The sequence below is a fragment of the Trypanosoma cruzi genome, genomic scaffold (assembly GCF_000209065.1).
Source record: "Trypanosoma cruzi strain CL Brener 1047053516723 genomic scaffold, whole genome shotgun sequence".
Lineage (NCBI taxonomy): Eukaryota > Euglenozoa > Kinetoplastea > Trypanosomatida > Trypanosomatidae > Trypanosoma > Trypanosoma cruzi.
This window is the reverse complement of record NW_001849576.1, coordinates 322,330-340,612: the sequence shown is the minus strand read 5'-3', so window position 1 is coordinate 340,612 and position 18,283 is coordinate 322,330. Positions and strand designations below refer to the sequence as shown.

General features: G+C 54.4%; 6 protein-coding genes across 6 annotated transcripts, besides 12 other annotated features; 1 reads left to right on the top strand and 5 right to left on the bottom strand.

Annotated features, from left to right (window-relative positions):
* Positions 1–3,292: part of a mobile genetic element that runs on past the window's edge.
* Positions 1–9,163: part of a sequence feature (areas not merged during assembly with more than two copies in the genome that could not be assigned to a particular haplotype) that runs on past the window's edge.
* Positions 3,061–3,279: a mobile genetic element.
* On the top strand, positions 3,769–4,500 carry Tc00.1047053510361.130 (serine-alanine-and proline-rich protein, putative; the record flags this gene model as incomplete). The annotated part of the gene is made up of 1 exon (XM_813392.1): positions 3,769–4,500. One exon carries the CDS (start codon positions 3,769–3,771, stop codon positions 4,498–4,500), a length of 732 nt encoding a protein of 243 aa, XP_818485.1.
* Positions 4,777–4,957: a sequence feature (A-rich).
* On the bottom strand, positions 7,170–7,670 carry Tc00.1047053510361.120 (uncharacterized protein; the record flags this gene model as incomplete). Its single annotated transcript, XM_813391.1, has 1 exon — positions 7,170–7,670. The coding sequence occupies one exon, from the start codon at positions 7,668–7,670 to the stop codon at positions 7,170–7,172; it is 501 nt and encodes a 166-aa protein (XP_818484.1).
* Tc00.1047053510361.110 (mucin-associated surface protein (MASP), putative) lies at positions 8,101–8,934 on the bottom strand (the record flags this gene model as incomplete). Its single annotated transcript, XM_813390.1, has 1 exon — positions 8,101–8,934. The coding sequence occupies one exon, from the start codon at positions 8,932–8,934 to the stop codon at positions 8,101–8,103; it is 834 nt and encodes a 277-aa protein (XP_818483.1).
* Positions 9,164–9,247: a sequence feature (heterozygous, non-Esmeraldo-like haplotype).
* Positions 9,248–10,071: a sequence feature (areas merged during assembly that could not be assigned to a particular haplotype. This can correspond to areas where the two haplotypes were merged or to regions with more than two copies in the genome that were merged during assembly.).
* On the bottom strand, positions 9,497–10,081 carry Tc00.1047053510361.100 (mucin TcMUCII, putative; the record flags this gene model as incomplete). Its single annotated transcript, XM_813389.1, has 1 exon — positions 9,497–10,081. The coding sequence occupies one exon, from the start codon at positions 10,079–10,081 to the stop codon at positions 9,497–9,499; it is 585 nt and encodes a 194-aa protein (XP_818482.1).
* Positions 9,633–9,667: a microsatellite.
* Positions 10,072–10,146: a sequence feature (heterozygous, Esmeraldo-like haplotype).
* Positions 10,147–10,379: a sequence feature (haploid, Esmeraldo-like haplotype).
* Positions 10,380–18,283: part of a sequence feature (areas not merged during assembly with more than two copies in the genome that could not be assigned to a particular haplotype) that runs on past the window's edge.
* Tc00.1047053510361.90 (surface protease GP63, putative) lies at positions 11,662–13,545 on the bottom strand (the record flags this gene model as incomplete). The annotated part of the gene is made up of 1 exon (XM_813388.1): positions 11,662–13,545. One exon carries the CDS (start codon positions 13,543–13,545, stop codon positions 11,662–11,664), a length of 1,884 nt encoding a protein of 627 aa, XP_818481.1.
* Positions 14,192–14,217: a microsatellite.
* Positions 14,566–14,636: a sequence feature (T-rich).
* Tc00.1047053510361.80 (trans-sialidase, putative) lies at positions 14,723–17,503 on the bottom strand (the record flags this gene model as incomplete). Its single annotated transcript, XM_813387.1, has 1 exon — positions 14,723–17,503. One exon carries the CDS (start codon positions 17,501–17,503, stop codon positions 14,723–14,725), a length of 2,781 nt encoding a protein of 926 aa, XP_818480.1.

Below are 18,283 nucleotides of genomic sequence, written 5' to 3'. Positions count from 1 at the left end.
TTTTTTTTGCCGTCGCCTCCCCACCATCCCCTTGGAAGAGGATTCCGGTTTGGAAGGTCGGGTGATGCATTTTCTTGCATTGGAGGTCACCATCTGGGCTCCGCGTGTGTGGAATGAGGGCATCTTCGAAGTCGTCGTTGGTCCCCGGAGCGCATACAGTTATAAGTATTGGCACCAGGCGGATGCTCAGGTTCAGCCAGCCTTTGACGGTTTGGTATCGTGCAGGCGCGCGTTGGAGACAGTGGGGGGTCCCGCCGATCGTTTCATTGATTTATTTAGGGCCCCACTGCAGACCTTCCAGTTGCAGATGATAACTACTGAGTCCAGCGTCCCGATCTCCGAGCTGCGCGCCCGCCTACGCACGCAACAGCAACGATCGTTGCGATGCCGATTCTGACGTATTTATTGACGCGACGCATTCACGTGCAACGTCGGAGACGCAACCAGAGGAAGTTACTCGCAGCGCCGATGCTCCACCCGATGTTTTGAATTGCCCGACGCAATCGTCGGGAAGGTCGACGGAGCTTATCTGTAAACGACGCTCGACTGTGGTACGACGAAACACCGACATCCTCGCTTTAGGCCAGTTATATGAGGAGGGCGAACGAGGTCGCTCGAGAGATGTGGGAGCCGTCAAAGTGGGAGCGGAGAATGTCCCTAGCGGGGCGATTCACAACCTTATGCCGCACGCACGAACGGTCGATCAACGAGGAGAGCTGTGCGGTCTTTTAGATGGGCATCGGAGTGGCGCCATCGACCCGACTGCAGTACGCCAGGATGCTGCGGTCCATGTTTGAAATGAATCGAACCCCGCTGGACATGATGATTCTTGGGTTACAAAAGGTTGCGGCGCGATCGGAGACGAAGCAAGCGCGCCCCTTGACAGAGGAAGAGATGAATCAAGTAATCCGCAGCCGGACCGATTGGAGGGAACGTGTTGTCTTACGACTTGCGTGGATAACGGCGAGTCGTTGGTCCGAGATTGTGGCCTTGACACCCAACAATTTCACACTGGAGCCGGACGGGACCTTAATTTTGGATTGGTCCGTGGCGCCGAAGATGGCGAGGGCGGATCCCCACCGCCCCTCGCGGTTCGTCAGGATCCGAGAGGCAGGGCGCTTTCGACACTATAAAGCTATGCAGGACACTTCAAGAAAACGAAAAGCTTACGAATATTACTAATGCCCAAGTCGAACGAGCTTTGGCTCCTTGGGATGCCACGGCGCATTCCATAAAACACGGTGCGTTGAGGCACGCTGCTCAAATCGTGGAGACATACAATTTGGATCCACACGTGATCTCGCAGTTGGCGAAGCACGTCGACCCGTTCGACCTTCCCCAGAATACTGTTCGATATTTGTGGATGTACACCACAATGCTGACCCAGTTGTCGGCGCTGGTCGCATTGATGTGAAGGGAGACACTGCTGAAGGGCAGGAACCCTGGCTGAGAGCGGAGGAGCGTTTTTTTCTATGATTTTTATCACAATCATGCTGCTACAATAACGAGACGCGCCACAAGGACGCGTCTGGCCACTCCACAAGAGGAACACGCTATCCCGCTGCAGCAAGTCAACGTGCCCGTATTGAACCTAGAGTGGATTAAAACTCGGTTGAACCCGGCTACCTTGGAGAGGTTCATGCAAGTTTGGGGACTCGTCGGGCGGTCCCCTTTACCTCCGTCTTCCTCCGGTAAAGCGTGCGAAGGCTCACGGAGGATTCCAGCCGCTGATGCGCGATTGTTACGAAAAGCAGGAATAATCGAGGACGCTTCGTCCACAATAACAGGCGGATGGATAATACCTTTCTCGGTTGTGGAGGAGAAAACCACCGGTTCACGACGACGATGGATCGCGTGGCCACGCGACAAGAACAGAGACGACCCTTACGAGGCTAATGTTCCTCTTTTACACATTTCCCATTATTTGCCGCCTGTGATGGCTGAGGCCGCTTCCTGCCTGGAATTAAAGGCATCCCTTTTTCAAGTCTCTTTACCGCGGGGGACTCGGCATCTCTTTCGATGCCACGTGGAGGACGGCACGCTGGTGGAGCTCACACGGCTCCCAATGGAATACAAGGCCAGCCCAGAAATTCTCCGGATTATTTCTTCAGCAATTGCGGTGGTGACGACGGTGGTTCACCGCCTCTGGGCCGCACCTCCATTGGTGCGTATCGACGTATGGATCGATAATATACGCATTGCAGGGTCGAAAAGCGATGCGACACGGTGGGAAACCCAAGCGCTTCGTAATGCGGACAGTTGTCACGCGTCCATGGGGGAGGACCGCGAATCGGGCGCCACGCAGTACACCTTCCTGGGGTGCAGTTTGATCACACTCACCGGGCGGTATCCCTGAGTGAAAGGTTTTTCCGCTCTGTACGCGCCATGCCGTCGCTTAATTCTTAACCATCGCGGAAATGGAAGTTGTGGCGTCACGCTTTTTATATTTGGCTGCCATTTTGGGCACGCGTTTATGTGGCTGCTACTTTTTTATCAAGGCAGTGCGACGACGATTATCCGCACTTCACCAAGGGATTGTGCAGGAGACGTCCCCGACGAAACTACCGCCGTCAGCGGTTGGCTTGGGCGAGAGGTTGCGACACACCATCGAGAACAATCGTAGGCGAATCATCAATTCCACGGAAAAGGCATCGGCCGCCATCATCACGGATGCGTCGCTCCATGGATGGGGAGCCGTTATCATTCCAGACTCCGGCGACGTTAAAATTGCCGGAGGGAAATGGGAGAGGAAACCTTTTCTTATCGTGCAGGCCGAGGCGCGCGGTACGCTTAGCCCTATCGGCCTTTTCCGCCATCTTGCCATCCACCGTGGACGTTGGGGCGCACAACACTTCGCTGCAAGGAGCGGCGAATAAAGGCAGCTCGAAATCACACGCCATGACATGGGAGCTGCAACGGATATATGAGTTTTTGGACTCTCGCGGAATACAGGCAACTTTTGCGTACGTGCGGTCTGCAGAAAACCCCGCAGACGGCATATCACGCGGTCGTGTTTTACACTTCAGGACTTGGCGAAGGGGTGGAACTTGCGAAGGGGATCGGCGGTGTCTTGTGGTTGGAGGACCCCAAAGTCTGCCAGTTCGTAAGTAATAATACGTAAATCCTAACTGAGGACAAAGGATCATGCTAGTGGTCCACAGAATTCTATATATTGAATGAAAAGAAAACATTGAAGCAATTAACTAAAGAACCTTTTTTCCTAACTTGTTTGGTTCCATAGATAACTTCAGGATCCGGCCACCTGCCCGGAAGATTATTCTGCCTTTTTAAATTCTGTTTTGCGTGGCGGTGTGTGAGTTCTGCGGTTGTAATGATCCCATCTGTCTTTTTTGGTGTGCGCTTCTTCTGACTGCTGCCATTTATTACCATGCGGTGGCTGTGCGTGGTGTAGCTGCTGTCTCTCTCCCTTTGCTTTCTCATGATCCTGCAGATCGAATCCGCGTTATTCAACAGCGATATTTTTGATGGTGATGCGCCGTGTTTTTTGTGTCGTGTTGGTGCTGGCACTACTGTGCTGCTGCTCGTGCGTGTTTGCCGCGAAGGAAGAGGAGCAAGAGCCGCAGGTAACGCAGGTGAATGCAGAGTGTGCGGGTGACGGTAATGTTGCGCGTTGGCAGCTCCCTGGGAAGTCATTGTGGTACAACTGCACGGATTTATCTACTGTTGTGGCACAAATGATTTGCGGCATGGGCTTCGGAAACTGTGCGCCCGAGGCTTCACAGAGTCGCACCAAAGGAGTTACGAAGGATGGCGTCTTCAAGATCAACGTCACATCGCCCACTCCAAACATCCTGGAGAGTTGGTGGAAGCGTAAAGTGGAGCCGAAGGCGGCCACCATTGAAAGTGGTCCGACCACACGTCCGGAAGCAGAACCTCCGGGCCCTCAAGAGCACAAGGCTCCCGGTTACACCTCCACAACAAATTCTGATTCTCCTCCTGCTGTCGCTGCGGGTGCGTCTGGTGACCCTCCTCTACCTCAAACTGCGACTCCAGGGGGCGCTGTTGCTAACCCTGCTGCTGGCGCTACGGCCACGACGGATCCTTCTGCTGCAGCCTTGGGAGCGTCGGATCCCGCCCCCTCTGGTGGGCTTCAAGGCCCTTCACATTCTGCCTCTGCTGCTTCTGCTGCACCCGAATCCACACCAGATCCGGAGCCCACAGAAGGCGGCGACCACTCCTCCCATGACCCTCCAGTGGAGCTTCAGGAAGAGACTGCTGCTGCGCCACCGACTCAGTTGTCCCAGACCGGCGAGGACGAGGGTGCAGCGAAAGGCGCCGAAGAGGACACCGCTGCCAACACCACCGACACTGCTTCCAGCGAAGGCAATGCTACGGCGGCAGGCATGCCGGCTCCCCTTTCCTCTGCGCCTACAACGAACGCTCTGGAGAACAGTGTGGGAACTGACGCCTGCTTCCATGGCACCCATCTGCATGCCCTGCCACCGCTTGTTCTGGCCGCACTCACCTACGGGACACTGAACTGAAGAAGTGAATGAGGGCTATTAAAGACAGTACTCAGCCACGGGGATTTGTGAGCTTCTTTTGTTTTATTGCGTAATAATAGAAAACAATGATTGTGTGTTTTGCTTCATTTGCTTCTGCTGCTCTGCTGTGTGCTCCATGTTCTTGCTGCCTGTATCCGTCACTTGGCACGCGTACCAGACACATTCGTATGCACGACATGCATACAACTATTTGAGTGGACGCATGTCTGTGTGCTGCTGCATGCACACTGGAGCCATTTGTTGCAGCTCCTTCTTTGTTTTTTGTGTTTTGTGTTTTTACTTTTTTTTACTCCTTTTTTTTTTCTCTGCTGTTGTTTTGTTGTTACTTGTTTTTTGTGTTTATTTTCCTTGTTTTTTACTTACTTCGGGGTGTTGTGAGTTTTTTTCATTTTTTTATTGTTTATTTTCTTTAATTTCTTTTTCTTCTGTTTCCTAATATTTTGCTCCCCACATCCCTTCTTTTTTGCTTTTGGGGGCAATCACTGTGGACGTTTTTCTTTTCTGCTCTTCCCTCTTTAATTGTTTGTTGCTGCACTCTTCCTGTGAGGGGTGCCGTGTGTTTCCCGCCCAACTGCTCCACTCGCACACCCACCGACACGCTCATGACGACGGCCCTGTGCGCCTCGCCTGCTGCACGCATGAGGATGGGCCGCGACGAACGGCGCGCTGAGGGAGCCGTGACGTGTGGGCGTGCGACGAGGGCCTGTGGGGCGGAGCACACATTTCTTCCCTCTTGTTTTGCTTTTCCTTGCGGCCAGGGCGGGCAGACGCCCGCAGCGCCACACACACAGCCACACCCTGCCGCCGTGTTTTTCTTTTGTTTTTTTGGATGTGTGTGCTGCCACCGTGCGTGATTGTTGAGGTTCGGGCCTTACCGCATGTATCGCTGCCATCCAGCTGTGCCTATTGCTGTGCTGATGTGCCTCCCTGTGTTCCCCTTTTTTTCTGCTCCTCCAGCGTGCACACAAACACACACATAAGTAGTTGCACTGTGTCCTGCAGGAATTTCTTGGCGGCGAGGCTCACTGGCTGCGGTGACTTCCACCAGGCCTGCGGTGGGCGTGCCGATGGTGTGGCCTTCTTGGTGCGCCACACCTTGCCGTGCGAGCGCCTGTCGCTGCTGGAACCAACTGCCTGGAGACCACCGCCTTCCGCGTGTGCCCACCGGCCTGCCCCAGCGTGTACGTGGTGAACCCCTGCAGCCTTCCCGGCAATTGCCCACGCTGCTCACTTTGCGTGCACCATTCGTCGTCTAGGTCCTGCAGCGGTTATTTGCGACGTGATTTCACACCACGAGCTGCGGAACGGTCGCTCACCATCCACGACGGCAGGAGAGGACCTCGCCGCCACCCAACCTGCATGGACGCTGAGCTTTCCGACGACCCGGCACAGGCAACGTGGATCAGCGGCCGCAGCGTCTCGTTTCCCGACGTGACTGCGCAACGCGCACTGCGTGTCTCCCACTAAACGTCCACCCGTTTACATGGACTCGGACCACCATCTGCCATCCCACACTGCGGAGACGGAGGACGGCATCCTGCGATTGGCAGGCATGCTGCCACGACGGAAACATGTTGCCATTTCCCTGCGTGAAGCTGACTGTGATTCTTTTACCTCGGCGTGTGGAACGCCTCTGGCCGCTGTAATCACATGGTTGGAGATGCACCGCGGCACCGTACGAGCGGCAGCCGTGACAGTCCCACAGGAACCTGTACGGACGGAATGGAGCAGGCCGAGTGTGTTGCAGCGGCAGCCTGTCCCGAGCAGAAATGCACCGCAAACGTGAGGACCGCAATCATGCCCTCCGCGGTGGCTTCTCTACGCTGCCAGAAGTCCGTGCGAAACAGCTTGGTGCCCTCTCGATCCCAGGCCTGTGATACCCCGAGGCATGGAGGCGCCACGTTCCTGCCCTCTGGGATCGGCTGTGCTGCGGTGCTGCTGGGACTGCGTCTGTACTCTGCCTCCGCCGGAACCTCTTCCCGACGTGAGCACCGCCACTCCTTGCCGAGCAGCAAGCGGCTGATTGACGTCCTCCTGCCCACTCCTCGGCAGACCGGCACGCGGCCTACGGATCACAAGCAACCCTCTGTGTCGGTGGTGCCGTCCCTTCCTCACACTGAAGAGGCAGGACCACCCCGACCTCCTCCGGAACCTCCACCTGGCGTGTCCACGGCACCTCCTCGTAGAACGACGAGCAGCAGATCAACGTCGCCCTGCCCAAGCTGCAGCAGCGTCTTCTCGTCCGTCCACAATATGAAGGCACACGCCCGACGCACTAACCCCGGCACTCCAATCGTTGCGGAAGGCCTCACATGTGGATTCTGCGACAGCTCCACGGTCTTCCCAACAAGTGCCTCACGCGCAGGTCACTACCGAAAATGTCAAGCGTATCAACGAGCAAAAACGGACAACGCACCTCTGCAGGCTCCAATGACAGCCGTAGCCCTTCAGCCACTCCTCTGCTGCAATCCCCACCAGCCGCTGAGCCGCGACAATCCACGGGAGGCCCTGCCGCACACGCTGTGGGAATGCCCCCGTCCTCGACAACTGAGCATCCGACTATTTGGGAACACACCCTCTCGCACGACAGCACCGTTCAAGACGGAAAAACTGGCCACATCGCTACGGACAGCCCGCAGGCCATTAACGAACAGTGGCTGCAAAGTATAACGAAACAAATACTTCCCTTTTCTCAGCATAGAAAAACGTCACCTTCACACTCGCAATTGCAACCAATGAATTCATTGCGTAATACCGCTCCGAGCTGCAATACTTCCTGGTACCATCCACGTCCCTTGTCGACACATCGATGCGGGTGGGCGCCCATCCATTCCTCCCAATGACGGTGCATGTCTGCGACGCACCCTCATATCCAAAAGGCACGTCCCTCACCACAGCCGGGATCGACTTCGCCCTGTCCGCACGCATCGCTTTGTCAGAAGGGCAGGAGTACGTCAGGCTGGCAGCAAAGCACCCGCCGGCACAACACATCACAAACATCATCACAACCAGAAGCACCGGCAGCACTGCAGAGCGTGGGGCGACGTGGATCAACTGACGCATGCTGTAGCAGAAAACATTTAATGGCTTGACAGGAATAAGAAGCAGTGACAATATCTCAAAAGAAAAATCAATAAAAATCATGCGTACGCAGTCAAATAAAACTACCAATCAAAAAAAAAAAAAGTAATGGGTGCACACAACCACAACACAAGTAAAACAATAAAACAACAAAAAGCCGAAGCGTGGGACGACCAGCGCACACACTCTCATTACTCCCGTAAGGCAAAACACACACACAGGGAGAGAGAGGTCGCCCACTCAATGCAATAAAAACAAAACAGAAACAGTTACGGTGCTCCGCCCATGCAGCCAGGCAGGACGGCAGCGGTGCGTGTCGTGCAAAAGAGAGCACCAACGGGCCTGCATGGGTGTGCATGCATATATACAATGGGCACATTATGTGTGTGCCTCGTGGGGTGAGGTGAGGGCGAGAGTCCATGCAAGGGGACACACACACAGAGAGAAGGAAGAGTGTGTGTGCGGGCGGTGCACGGCTCTCTCTCCCTCACTCTCACGCGGCCACCACCGCAGCCGCACACGCAACAACAAGAAGCAAAAGAGGGGAGGTGGTGTGGAAGGCTGCGGTGCTGCCGTCACTGTCGCCAGGTGTTGCCGTATGATTTGTTTGAGTAGTTCCTGCTGATTGAGGTGCTGCCTCACTCATTTTGACGGTGTTGCTCTTATTTTCTTCGGACGGTGTCATGGAAGTTGTTTGAGTGGTAATGGCTGGTGCGGCTGTGGAAGTTTCCTGAGGTTGTTCCAAGGAACGAGTGACATTTTCAGGCTCCTGCCCCTCTTCTGAAGGAGCGGCAACAATAATTTCAGCACGCCTCGGAGTATCTTCTATGAGCTCCTCACTCTTGCGGCTGACAACATCGTTGTTACTTGAAGGAGATGGCGTATTGTTTCTCTGTTGATCTCCAATTGATTCATTCTTCCTGTCCTCTTGACTGGGAGAAGCCGCCGGTCTCCCTGAAGAACCATCGGGTGATCCAGCTTGCCGCTCCTCTTGCAATGATTGTGAATTTGTCAGTGAATCCGTATGTTCGGAGCTGGATGGTGTCTGCTGTGTCGTTGAAACAGACTGCAAAGGAGCTTCCAATGACACTTTCCTTGGTGCGGAACCCTCAACGTTGTTTAGCTGTGTTTGCTCTGCGGAAAGCTTTCCCGCTCCGCCAGGCACCGTATGACCAATGGCATTGTCGGTAACAACATCACCACTCTCAGAATTAACAAGTGGGCCGACAACAGGTAGCCGGCCCTCAGTGCATCCGCCTCCGCCGGCACCGAACCACAGCACGCAGAGGGCACACACCAGCAGCACACGGCCAGTCATCATCGCCATGACTCCTGTCACTTGCGTGTAGCCTTCAGCACAAACTAACAACACTTCAACGCAGAGTGAAAGGAAAATGAAAAGACACGGCCGCTACACCACAGAAAAACGTCGCACCGTGACAAATGGCAGCACCCCAGAAGCAGCACATACCACAAGACAGAATGAATCAGTGGGAAGGAAAAAAGGCAAAAAACGCATACACACAGCTCCGCAGCAATAATCAGCAAAAGAAAAACAATTAAAAAAACACGAGTAAACAAACAGAAAAAAAGTATGAATTAAAAACACAAAAAAAGCTGCTGGGAATGACTCCAATGTGCATACACCCATCCATAAAAATGCGTCCACGCAAACAGTTGTGGGCGTGTCGTGCATATGGGTGTGTCTGGTACGCGTTAAACGTGACGGATACAGGGAGCAGCAACAAGGAGCACACAGCAGGGCAGCAGAAGCAAGTGAAGCAAAACACAATCATTATTTTCTCTTATTTATTTACATCGGACCACAGTGGACGCGCTCACAAATCCCCGCGGTTGAGTGCTGGCACGCACAGCCCGCATACACCTCTTCAGCCCACAGCGGTGTACGCCAGCGCGGATGCGGCGAGCAGCAGCGGGGCACACACCCACGCAGAGCTGCTGAGGCTGCCGTCGATTTCGCGAAGACGTGACGGTGCGCGGGTGGTCGTTGTAGTTGGCGCCTCTGTAGTCGTAGTGGTAGTGGTTGTGGTAGTAGTAGTCGTGGTTGTTGCCTGTGTAGCCGTGGTCGTCGTGGTCTTCTGGGCGGAATCTTCTTCACTCTTATTTCTTTGTTCTGCGGACGAACTCGTGCCACTTTCTGTATTTTTCTTATCATTCGTAACCTTTCCTTGTAACTTATTGGGAGCAGCACTTGGTTGCGGGTGTGAATCGGGCGCAACTCTACCATCTCCGCCTTCGCTTCCCAGTTCAGCAACCGGCCCCGGAACTGTCGAACCTGGCTCACCGAGCGTCGTGACTCGTGTTCCTCCAGCTGTATGAGACAATTGACCGGAGTCTTTACCATCAACTTGAACTTCGGGAATTGGAGCCTTCTCAGGGATTGCCATGCACACGTATGGGCAGCAGCACAGGGCGAGAACCAACAGGGCGCACAGCAGACGGCACGTCATCATCGTGAGTGTGGTCGTTCAGTGGTGTGGAGCTGATCTGCACAGTGAGAGACATGGAGAGCAGCAGGGGAGACGAGAGGTGCGGCAGACACACACAGAGGGCACACCACATGAGGAGAGGGCAGCAGCCAGGCATGCACCGTACGCCGCACACCACGCACGACACACACCCCAATCCACGGCAACAGGCACACATGCCTGCACTCTGCAATACTTGTGTTGTACAATTGTTGTGGTCAGTGCACGCGGTCATACACAAAAGGAGCGAGAAAAGAGGAGACCACTACGGCTACACACCAGAGGGACGAAAAAAGCAAAGAGGGCCGCGCCGCGTCGGCAGTCGATGCGTCACTTGCTTGCGGACCAGGCGTCGTGCGCGATTGTTGTCGCTCATCGTGATGCATACGCCCTCGCAGCTCCAGAGGGTGGAACAGCCAACGCCAACCCAAACACAGCTGTCAACACGCCATTGCCACAATCGTGAAGTGCCGGCTGGCACCACACACGGCAAGAAGGACACACCAAGACACGCCATGCACCAAAGGGGCGCATCAAGCCCGCAAACAGTGCGCACCGCTCCAACACCGCAGGTCCCTCACGCACGCACGCACCATCCTCCTCCTTCCTTATCTCCGGCTCATTGCCGCCACATCCGACACCCGCACCTCACAATACCAGAGGGAAACACAAAACAACTGAAGCTGCAACAACAACAAAACTGCCACCTTGTTGCGCTGAGGCCACTGCACGAAAGGGTGCGCCGACGACGGGAGTCCATCGCGCAGGAGACGGAAATGAGCCCAACGAGACACCCAAGAGCCACACGTTGGCAGTCTTGTCGGGGCTGCCCCAACGCAACCACAACAAATAGTGCCGCAACCACGGAGCCATGCACCCTGACCCACAGCGTGTTCTCACAATCAGAACAGCAGGGACAGAGGGAATTAAGACACACTACCCACAGTGCAGCAGAGCACCCGAAACACACACAGCCAATCAAAAACGAATGCAAAAAATCGGGAAGGCAGAAAAATAAAAAGGGCGCATGCAGATTGAAAGCCGAAGCACAAAAATTATTTGAGGTCCACATTCTCGCAATGACGCACACAAAAAAGAAGCAAATCCACAAAACCAAGCAAAAGCGTAAAAGATAAAGCCGCATGCACCAATTACGGAGGCAGAGGCAGTCGTCCCTGTCCTTCAGAGAAACAGCTGCTGGCACGACCCCGCCTCCATTGGAGCACATTTCCTTTACTTTTTGCTCATGATTAGAGTACGGTGGTTTCCCCTCGTCCCAATCGCATCAAAAAACGCGTGTATACATGTGGTGCTTGGAAACGTCTTTTCTCTCCATGTTACTTCGTTCACACACAGTTTTCACGGAAGTTGAACCCTCTAAACAAAAACACCTTTTCCCAGAACAACAAACAATGCAATAAAATACCGGTCATTTTGCCCATCACCCACAAGCAAAGAAGGAAATGGGGAATGCAGTGAGTGTATTGTAGTGTTATTGCCACGGTTTTGCACACCTTGAGTGCGGGGCCAATGTGCCAAGTAAATACTGTCGCCCTGCCGCAGTTTCATTGCGCCCAGCCGCCGCGGCTGCTCAAAGAGGCACCACCACTACCGCCACAGCGACCACAAAAAGAGGCACAAAGGGAATGAGGCCAGCGGTAGCAGCAGCCACACAACACTGTCGACCTGCTGTACCAACGCATCGGGTATCGCCTGAAAATCGTCGCTGTTGACGGACGGAATCGGAGTGGCAGACACGGAGGCACTGGGAACCACCGCTGGGCAATCCGCCCGCGGGTCGCCCTCCGCTCGTGCAACGTCCTCGCCGGGCGATGGCGCAAAGAAGGCGTCGGGGCCGGAGGCTCTGTTGGCTCCCTCGCTCCCACTGCCAGGTCTCCTCCCTCGCCGCTGAGTGTTGTCCTCACTTTCGGTCCGCACCCCGGATCACCCCTCGGACCGGCATGAAGGCCACCACCAGCGACACCCGCTGCCGAAGCACCGGGAGGCTCCTTCTCAATGGAGGCACCAGACGCCACACGAGACAACTGTGGACGAGTATCCTCCTGAGAGGGCGACCCTGAAGCAACCGCAGACTCTTCTGCTTCCTTCTCTTGCTCGTCACCCTGTCCACCCACCAACGCACTCGGAACGACAAGACTGCTGCCGTTCGCGGCAATGGTGCACACCTCGCCGTGCGTGGGGCACTTGATCTTCCCACCTTTCTGAAAATCTTTAAACGCCACTGGGATGTCAGTGTCCTCAGGGCAAGGCTGGAAAACACTGCTGCCGAGGTGCCTCATCCTCACTGTGCCCTCCCCACACGACACCTGCGCGCACACTCCCTTGACGCTTTTATGGCCATCACCGTCCTTCGTCTCCAGTAATTCTGCGTCCAGGCACCACGAGCCACCGCCAGTCAGCGACCCACTGAGATAATCCACATTTTCGTCCGAGCACGTCCTGTACGTTGTCCCAGACGAGACTTCGTGAAATTCCAAAGAAACAACAGGGCAAACGTCCTTATCCACCAGACTCCCCTTGTCCTCAACGATGCTTGCGGTGCACGTACCAACGTGACGGCGGTCGGAGGTGCAGCGAAGCGTCTCTGTGTCTTTAGCATCGCAAAACATGTGAGGATACTTGGCGGCAAGATTATTGGTTGTATTGCGCTTATTGACCAGGAAGTCGCAGCCACTGCGATGGCCCCAGCTCATCGGCTCCGCCATCCTCCAATTCACGCGGTAGTATCCCATATGCGCAAACACCGCCATCGTCAGAGCCGTGTAGTAGCCGGCAACAACTGTGGGGGCCATCAGCTCGTCCCGCGCGTGGCGTCCCTTCCAGTGAGGGATTTCTTTTTCCCGAGGGCCATCTTCGTCCTCCAGCACCATGCCCTCGAGAGAGTCACAACCAAAGTGCGCTTTCGCCTTCTCCTGAACGTGATTCCCTGCCACCATCCTGCGGTGCGTCCCACGCACACTTCTTTCAAAAGTTTCGATGCTGTTTCTTTCAATACTATCCTGGCTGAACCCAAGTGCATGCGCAATTTCGTGAGCGGCAACGCGAACGCTCCACGCCGTGTCGGTCATGTACTTCGGATAAAATTTCATGGCGCCAATGGAAGGACGAAGATCACTCAGTGTGTTACACGTGGCCGCCCACACAACGCACACGGAGCGAGGACCCACCACACCAGCCACAGCCGCCAGTGGACCCTCAGCCATCCATGACGCGGCAACAAAATTTCCAGCCATCCCGCCCTCAATGGGACACGGAGCCCAACTCAACGCAGCCACACGCGGTGCTCCACACCCGCAGGAAAGGAGACGCGGGCTGCGCACTCCCTCTCCCTTCCTTCTCCTCATGGCCACGGAAGAAGACAACAGCCGCCACACGCAACTGCCAGCATGCACTGCAAAAGAAGCATTCAAATCCACTGAAATGTGCATCTTGTGTGTGTGGTTGTGTGTGCCTGCAGAAACACAAAGCAAAGAAGTAAAGAAAATGAAGCAGAGTGTGTGGAGAGACGCACAAAAAATGTACAGCAGAGACGCATAACGGAAACAAGAAGAAGACCGCTCAAACTCATGACTGCACTGCAGCCCAAGCAGCGGCAATTCACACAATATTTATTGAAAACAAAAAAGCTTAACCCTTCGTCTTACACAAACCCCATCACACAAAATAATTATAAATGAAAAGAAATCGTCCATTACTGCTCCACACAAATTTAAAATAAGAAAAAGATCGCCTGGCTGTCGTGTGGCCACACCAAAATGTCTGTATGTATTTTGCCCGCAAAAGAAAATTAAAAAGATGTTTGCGTGTGCTTCAGCCGTCCGACCCTCCGCGTGTCCGCACATCGTTTATATTTCATGGGGTCATCTGCGTGTTGCTGCTCCCCTCAGCCCTCTCATCGGCGCGTGAGTGCGGCCCGCAGAGCACAGTCACTCGTGTGTGTGGGGACTGAGAGAAGCACGCAGACATGACGGCAGTCGCGTCACTCCATCGGGAGAGTGAGCGCAGCAAAAGAAAAAAATCATCGGGGGAAAAGAAATGCTCACGAGGCCGACACCGAAGGGTGCGACATCGCAGAAAAAAAAAAAAAAAAAAAAAAGAAATCTTAAAAACACGGCGGCAGGGTGTGGCTGTGTGTGTGGTGCTGCGGGTGTCTGCCAGCCCTGACCGCAAAGAAAACAAAACAAGAGGGAAGAAATGTGTGCTCCGCCCCACAGGCCCTCGCCGCACGCCCACACGTCACGGCTCCCTCAGCGCGCCGTTCGTCGCGGCCCCTCCTCATGCGTGCAGCAGGCGAGGCGCACAGGGCCGTCGTCGTGAGCGTGTCGGTGGGTGTGCGAGTGGAGCAGTTGGGCGGGAAACACACAGCACCCCTCGCAGGAAGAGTGCAGCAACAAACAATTAAAGAGGGAAGAGTAGAAAGAAAAAAAACGTCCACAGTGATTGCCCCCAAAAGCAAAAAATTTAAAAAAAGTAAAAACAAAACACACAAAAAAGCAAACAGAGAGAAAAGAAAATAAAAGTTATTTGAGGTAATAAATTCATTGCCAGGTGTGTGTGTCGGTGCAGAGGAGGTCGCAAGTGTCCCACGCGGCAGCCAGTCACTCCTCAGAGAGCCGTGAACACCCACAGTCCCAACAGAAGAAGCAGCGATGGCAGCAGTCCGCTCCCACGCACTGTGCCGGCATCGCTGTTATTCCCCTGCGACACATTTCCGAGACTGCTGCTGAGTGCCGCAGCCTTTACTTCGCCGTCCCGTGCATGGAGCTCTCCCTGCCCATTCGTCCCTTCCGCCGTCTCCCCATTCGCACCAGAGCTCGCGCCCACCTCAGTTGTATCTGCGGGGTCAACTTGAGCCACGTCCGTAGCGATAGGGGCATTTGCAACTGCTTTGTCGGGAGTATCCACAGGAGTTTGAGGTGGTGTGTCTCCCTGCATCGCACCTCCAGCCTCCGATCCCACCCTTGGATCACCATCGGATGAAGAAGCGACATCCACATGTTTACTTCCGCCGGAGTATATTCCTGAAGGCAGCTGAATTACGGATTGCTCTTTTCCTAAGGAAGTCGTTACAGTGGACGGTGCTGATGGGGACGCCCTGCCACCGCCCGCACCCTGATTTTCATTCAACGATTCAGGCCCCGACGGCGCTTGCCCGCCAGAAGAGGACTGCGACAGGGTTCCCTGGGCATTTTCAGGCACCACAGGTGGACTAGAAGCTTTATTCGGGTTTAGGGCGCCAATCTCCGCAGTACTCAACGGGCGGTTGTACAGCAGGACGTTCGTCACAGTCACAGACGCGTCTTGGACCTCTGAGACGCCTTTTGCACCTCCATCCCCTCCAATGTAGAAGTGTGAGACCGCTTCTGAATCCTTATTCTCCAATGCGCACGGCACATCCCCACCCACACGCTGACCATCGACGTACACGGAGCCCTGGGTGCCGTTCCGTAGCACAATGGCCACTTGGTACTGTGTCTCTGGCTCCCAATGGCTGCTGTGCTCAGTGTTCCTTCCGCCCCTGCACAACAATATCCACTTCTTTTCTTTGTCGTTGTACGACAGTCCAAAAAGTACAGTCTTCTCATCGTCAATCCCCTTAACACCCATCAAAGGAATGTGGGTGATTCCCTCCGGCACCTTGTCGATGGACACCGTCGCCACAAGAGTGAAGTTGTAGTTCGCAAAGTGGTACAGCTGATTCTCCCCCTGACTGCCAACAGGCCACTCCGCCCACGCTCCTTTGAACGTCACTCTGCCTTCATGCAATGTTGCCTTCTTACCCCCATCATTGTTCCCCTTCACTGTGGCGTTCACCCCGAGGTACTCGTCCTTCCATGTGTTATCAGAGAAGTTGCCGGACAAAAATCCAACCAGCCCATCCGTGACCTTAACAGTAGTGCTGCAGGCACTTTCAGGTGAGGCATCATCCACAGCACTGGAGGGGCACAGCTTAGAGACAGTTTCGTCCACTTTCTTCCAGGTCGTCAGCACCTCCTTCACCCGCTTCAGCTGCTCAGTCAGAGGCACAGACCAAAGATTGTGTGATGTTTTTTCCCCGCCCTTCTTCTTCTCGTACAGTGCAATCAACTCTTCCTTCTCATTATTATCTTTACCACTTTTGTACAACAGGGAGCTGGCGGCAGCGTCATCATCATCACCGGATACCGGCCCAATATCAACAATGTGCGTATTGTCCGTCAGCCAAAGATGGAGTTCACCTTTTTCTTTTTTACTATCAGTCTCTTTGGCATACACCGGCAGAGTAACGAGCATCGCATTTCTGTTATCTTCAACACCGCCAATCGTCGCTGTGATGAACCCGCTTCTAACGGCCTTCACTTCTGCGCCCTGTTTGTTGACCCACACGCGCGAGAGTGTCCCGAGGGCCTCCGTCCACGAATCCCCCTTGTCACCGGACTCGTACACCCTGCGGCGGCCATCACCACATGCAGTCATCATGATGAGTTTTTTGTCCTTCCACTCCACGACGGAGGGATCACTGCAGCCACCGTCAGACATCCCCTTCGACAGCTTCCAACTATTAGTATCCTTCAGGGTGTATATGAGCAGCGAAAAGGTCTTTTCATCGTTTTTTGCTTCACTCTTCTTCGTGCCTTCCACTGGCAACACAAGTGTACCGTCATGCATCTTAACGCCCGATCCGCCGCTTCCAATCAGTCCTGTCCAGGAATCTAGTTTGCCAACAGATGCCCGCGGAACAGCGTTGGCATCGCTCCACTTGATTCTTTTGCCACCGCCACTTTCGCCACAGACTTCCCCTTGCACCAGCAATAATCCCCCGTCATCGGCAACTCTATCCTGATCAGCGGTATCTGTCCGGCTGTATTTTCCAGCAAGCATGTAAATATTACTTCCCTCCACAACTGTTGTTGGTCGGCTCACATCTACTTTCTTCTTCTCCTCTGAGGAAGTGACTTCCTCCAGAACTTGTGTTTTCTCCTTGGCATCCTTCAGCACTTCCTCCGGTTTGTTATCCTTTTTCATCGAGAGTATTTGGGATGCAATGCCAGTAAAGACGGTGTCTGGAGACTCCTTGCACTGCGCCTCGGCAACGGCAAACACATCACTCCCCACTTTCAAAAGACCGGGAACACCCAACGATTCCACAGTTCCACCACCATCAGTGACGGCTCTCCATTTAAACTTTGGAGCAGACAACTGCACCACCTGAGCTTGCGCAGCCACACCACTGCCGCAGCACATCATCATAAAAAGGAGCAGCACCGCGGAAGTAAACACACGCCGGGACATGTTGGGCCTCGGCGGCTCACTCTCTCTTCCTTCCCTCCTCCTTCCGCTGGATCCGGTCACGCGGCGACGGTTGTGTGTGCGGGATGCCATGACAGCAGCAACACGTGAGAGCATATAAATATGTGTGTGTGGGCGGTGTGTGTGCTGTTGGTCCTTTCAGAGCCTTCGAATTTCACAGTAGCGATTAGCGCTTGTTTGCTTTCTTCGTAAGAGAGTGACAGAAATAGAGAGAAAACAGAGTAATAAAAAAGTGATGGAATAAACACCGCCATCCACAGTGAGTGGCACCACCATCCCCGCCGCAGTCACTCCCAACAACAACAACTCACGCACAGACACACGGAACGAGAAGGAAAAACAGTGCACCGGAAACACACAGCGACTGCCACCACCAGCAGGAGCCACGGCGGGTGTGTCGTTATTCACGCGTCAGCACACACCGAGCAAAACCCGGCAAAGCAACCGGCAGAATGCAAACGACAACAGCCGTCCTTCGCAAAGCCCACGTGCTGTCGCCAGTCATTTTACTGTTCACCCTCCAACGCACATCACCCCACACAGGCGAAGAATCCCTGAACAAAGTATACACACCATAGGAGATACACATTGGCACGTGCAGCAGCTGGGCGAGAAGCAATGCGCAGTTGTCCCAGGCACCTTAAGCCAAACGACCCAATCGACTGCACGCCAGCAACATGTCAAAAAATAAATCGCAGGATCCCGTCCTCCCTCCTCGCAAGGGACTTCACAGCCGGAATCTTCTGGGTACATCCGTTCTCAGCAATCACGCCGCTCTACAGCGTATGCATAATGGCGTGCATGTGTGCTTGTGTGTTTGTCAGTATATATACTTGCAGAGCAGCTGTGCGGCACAAGAGAGTCCAAAGAAAACAA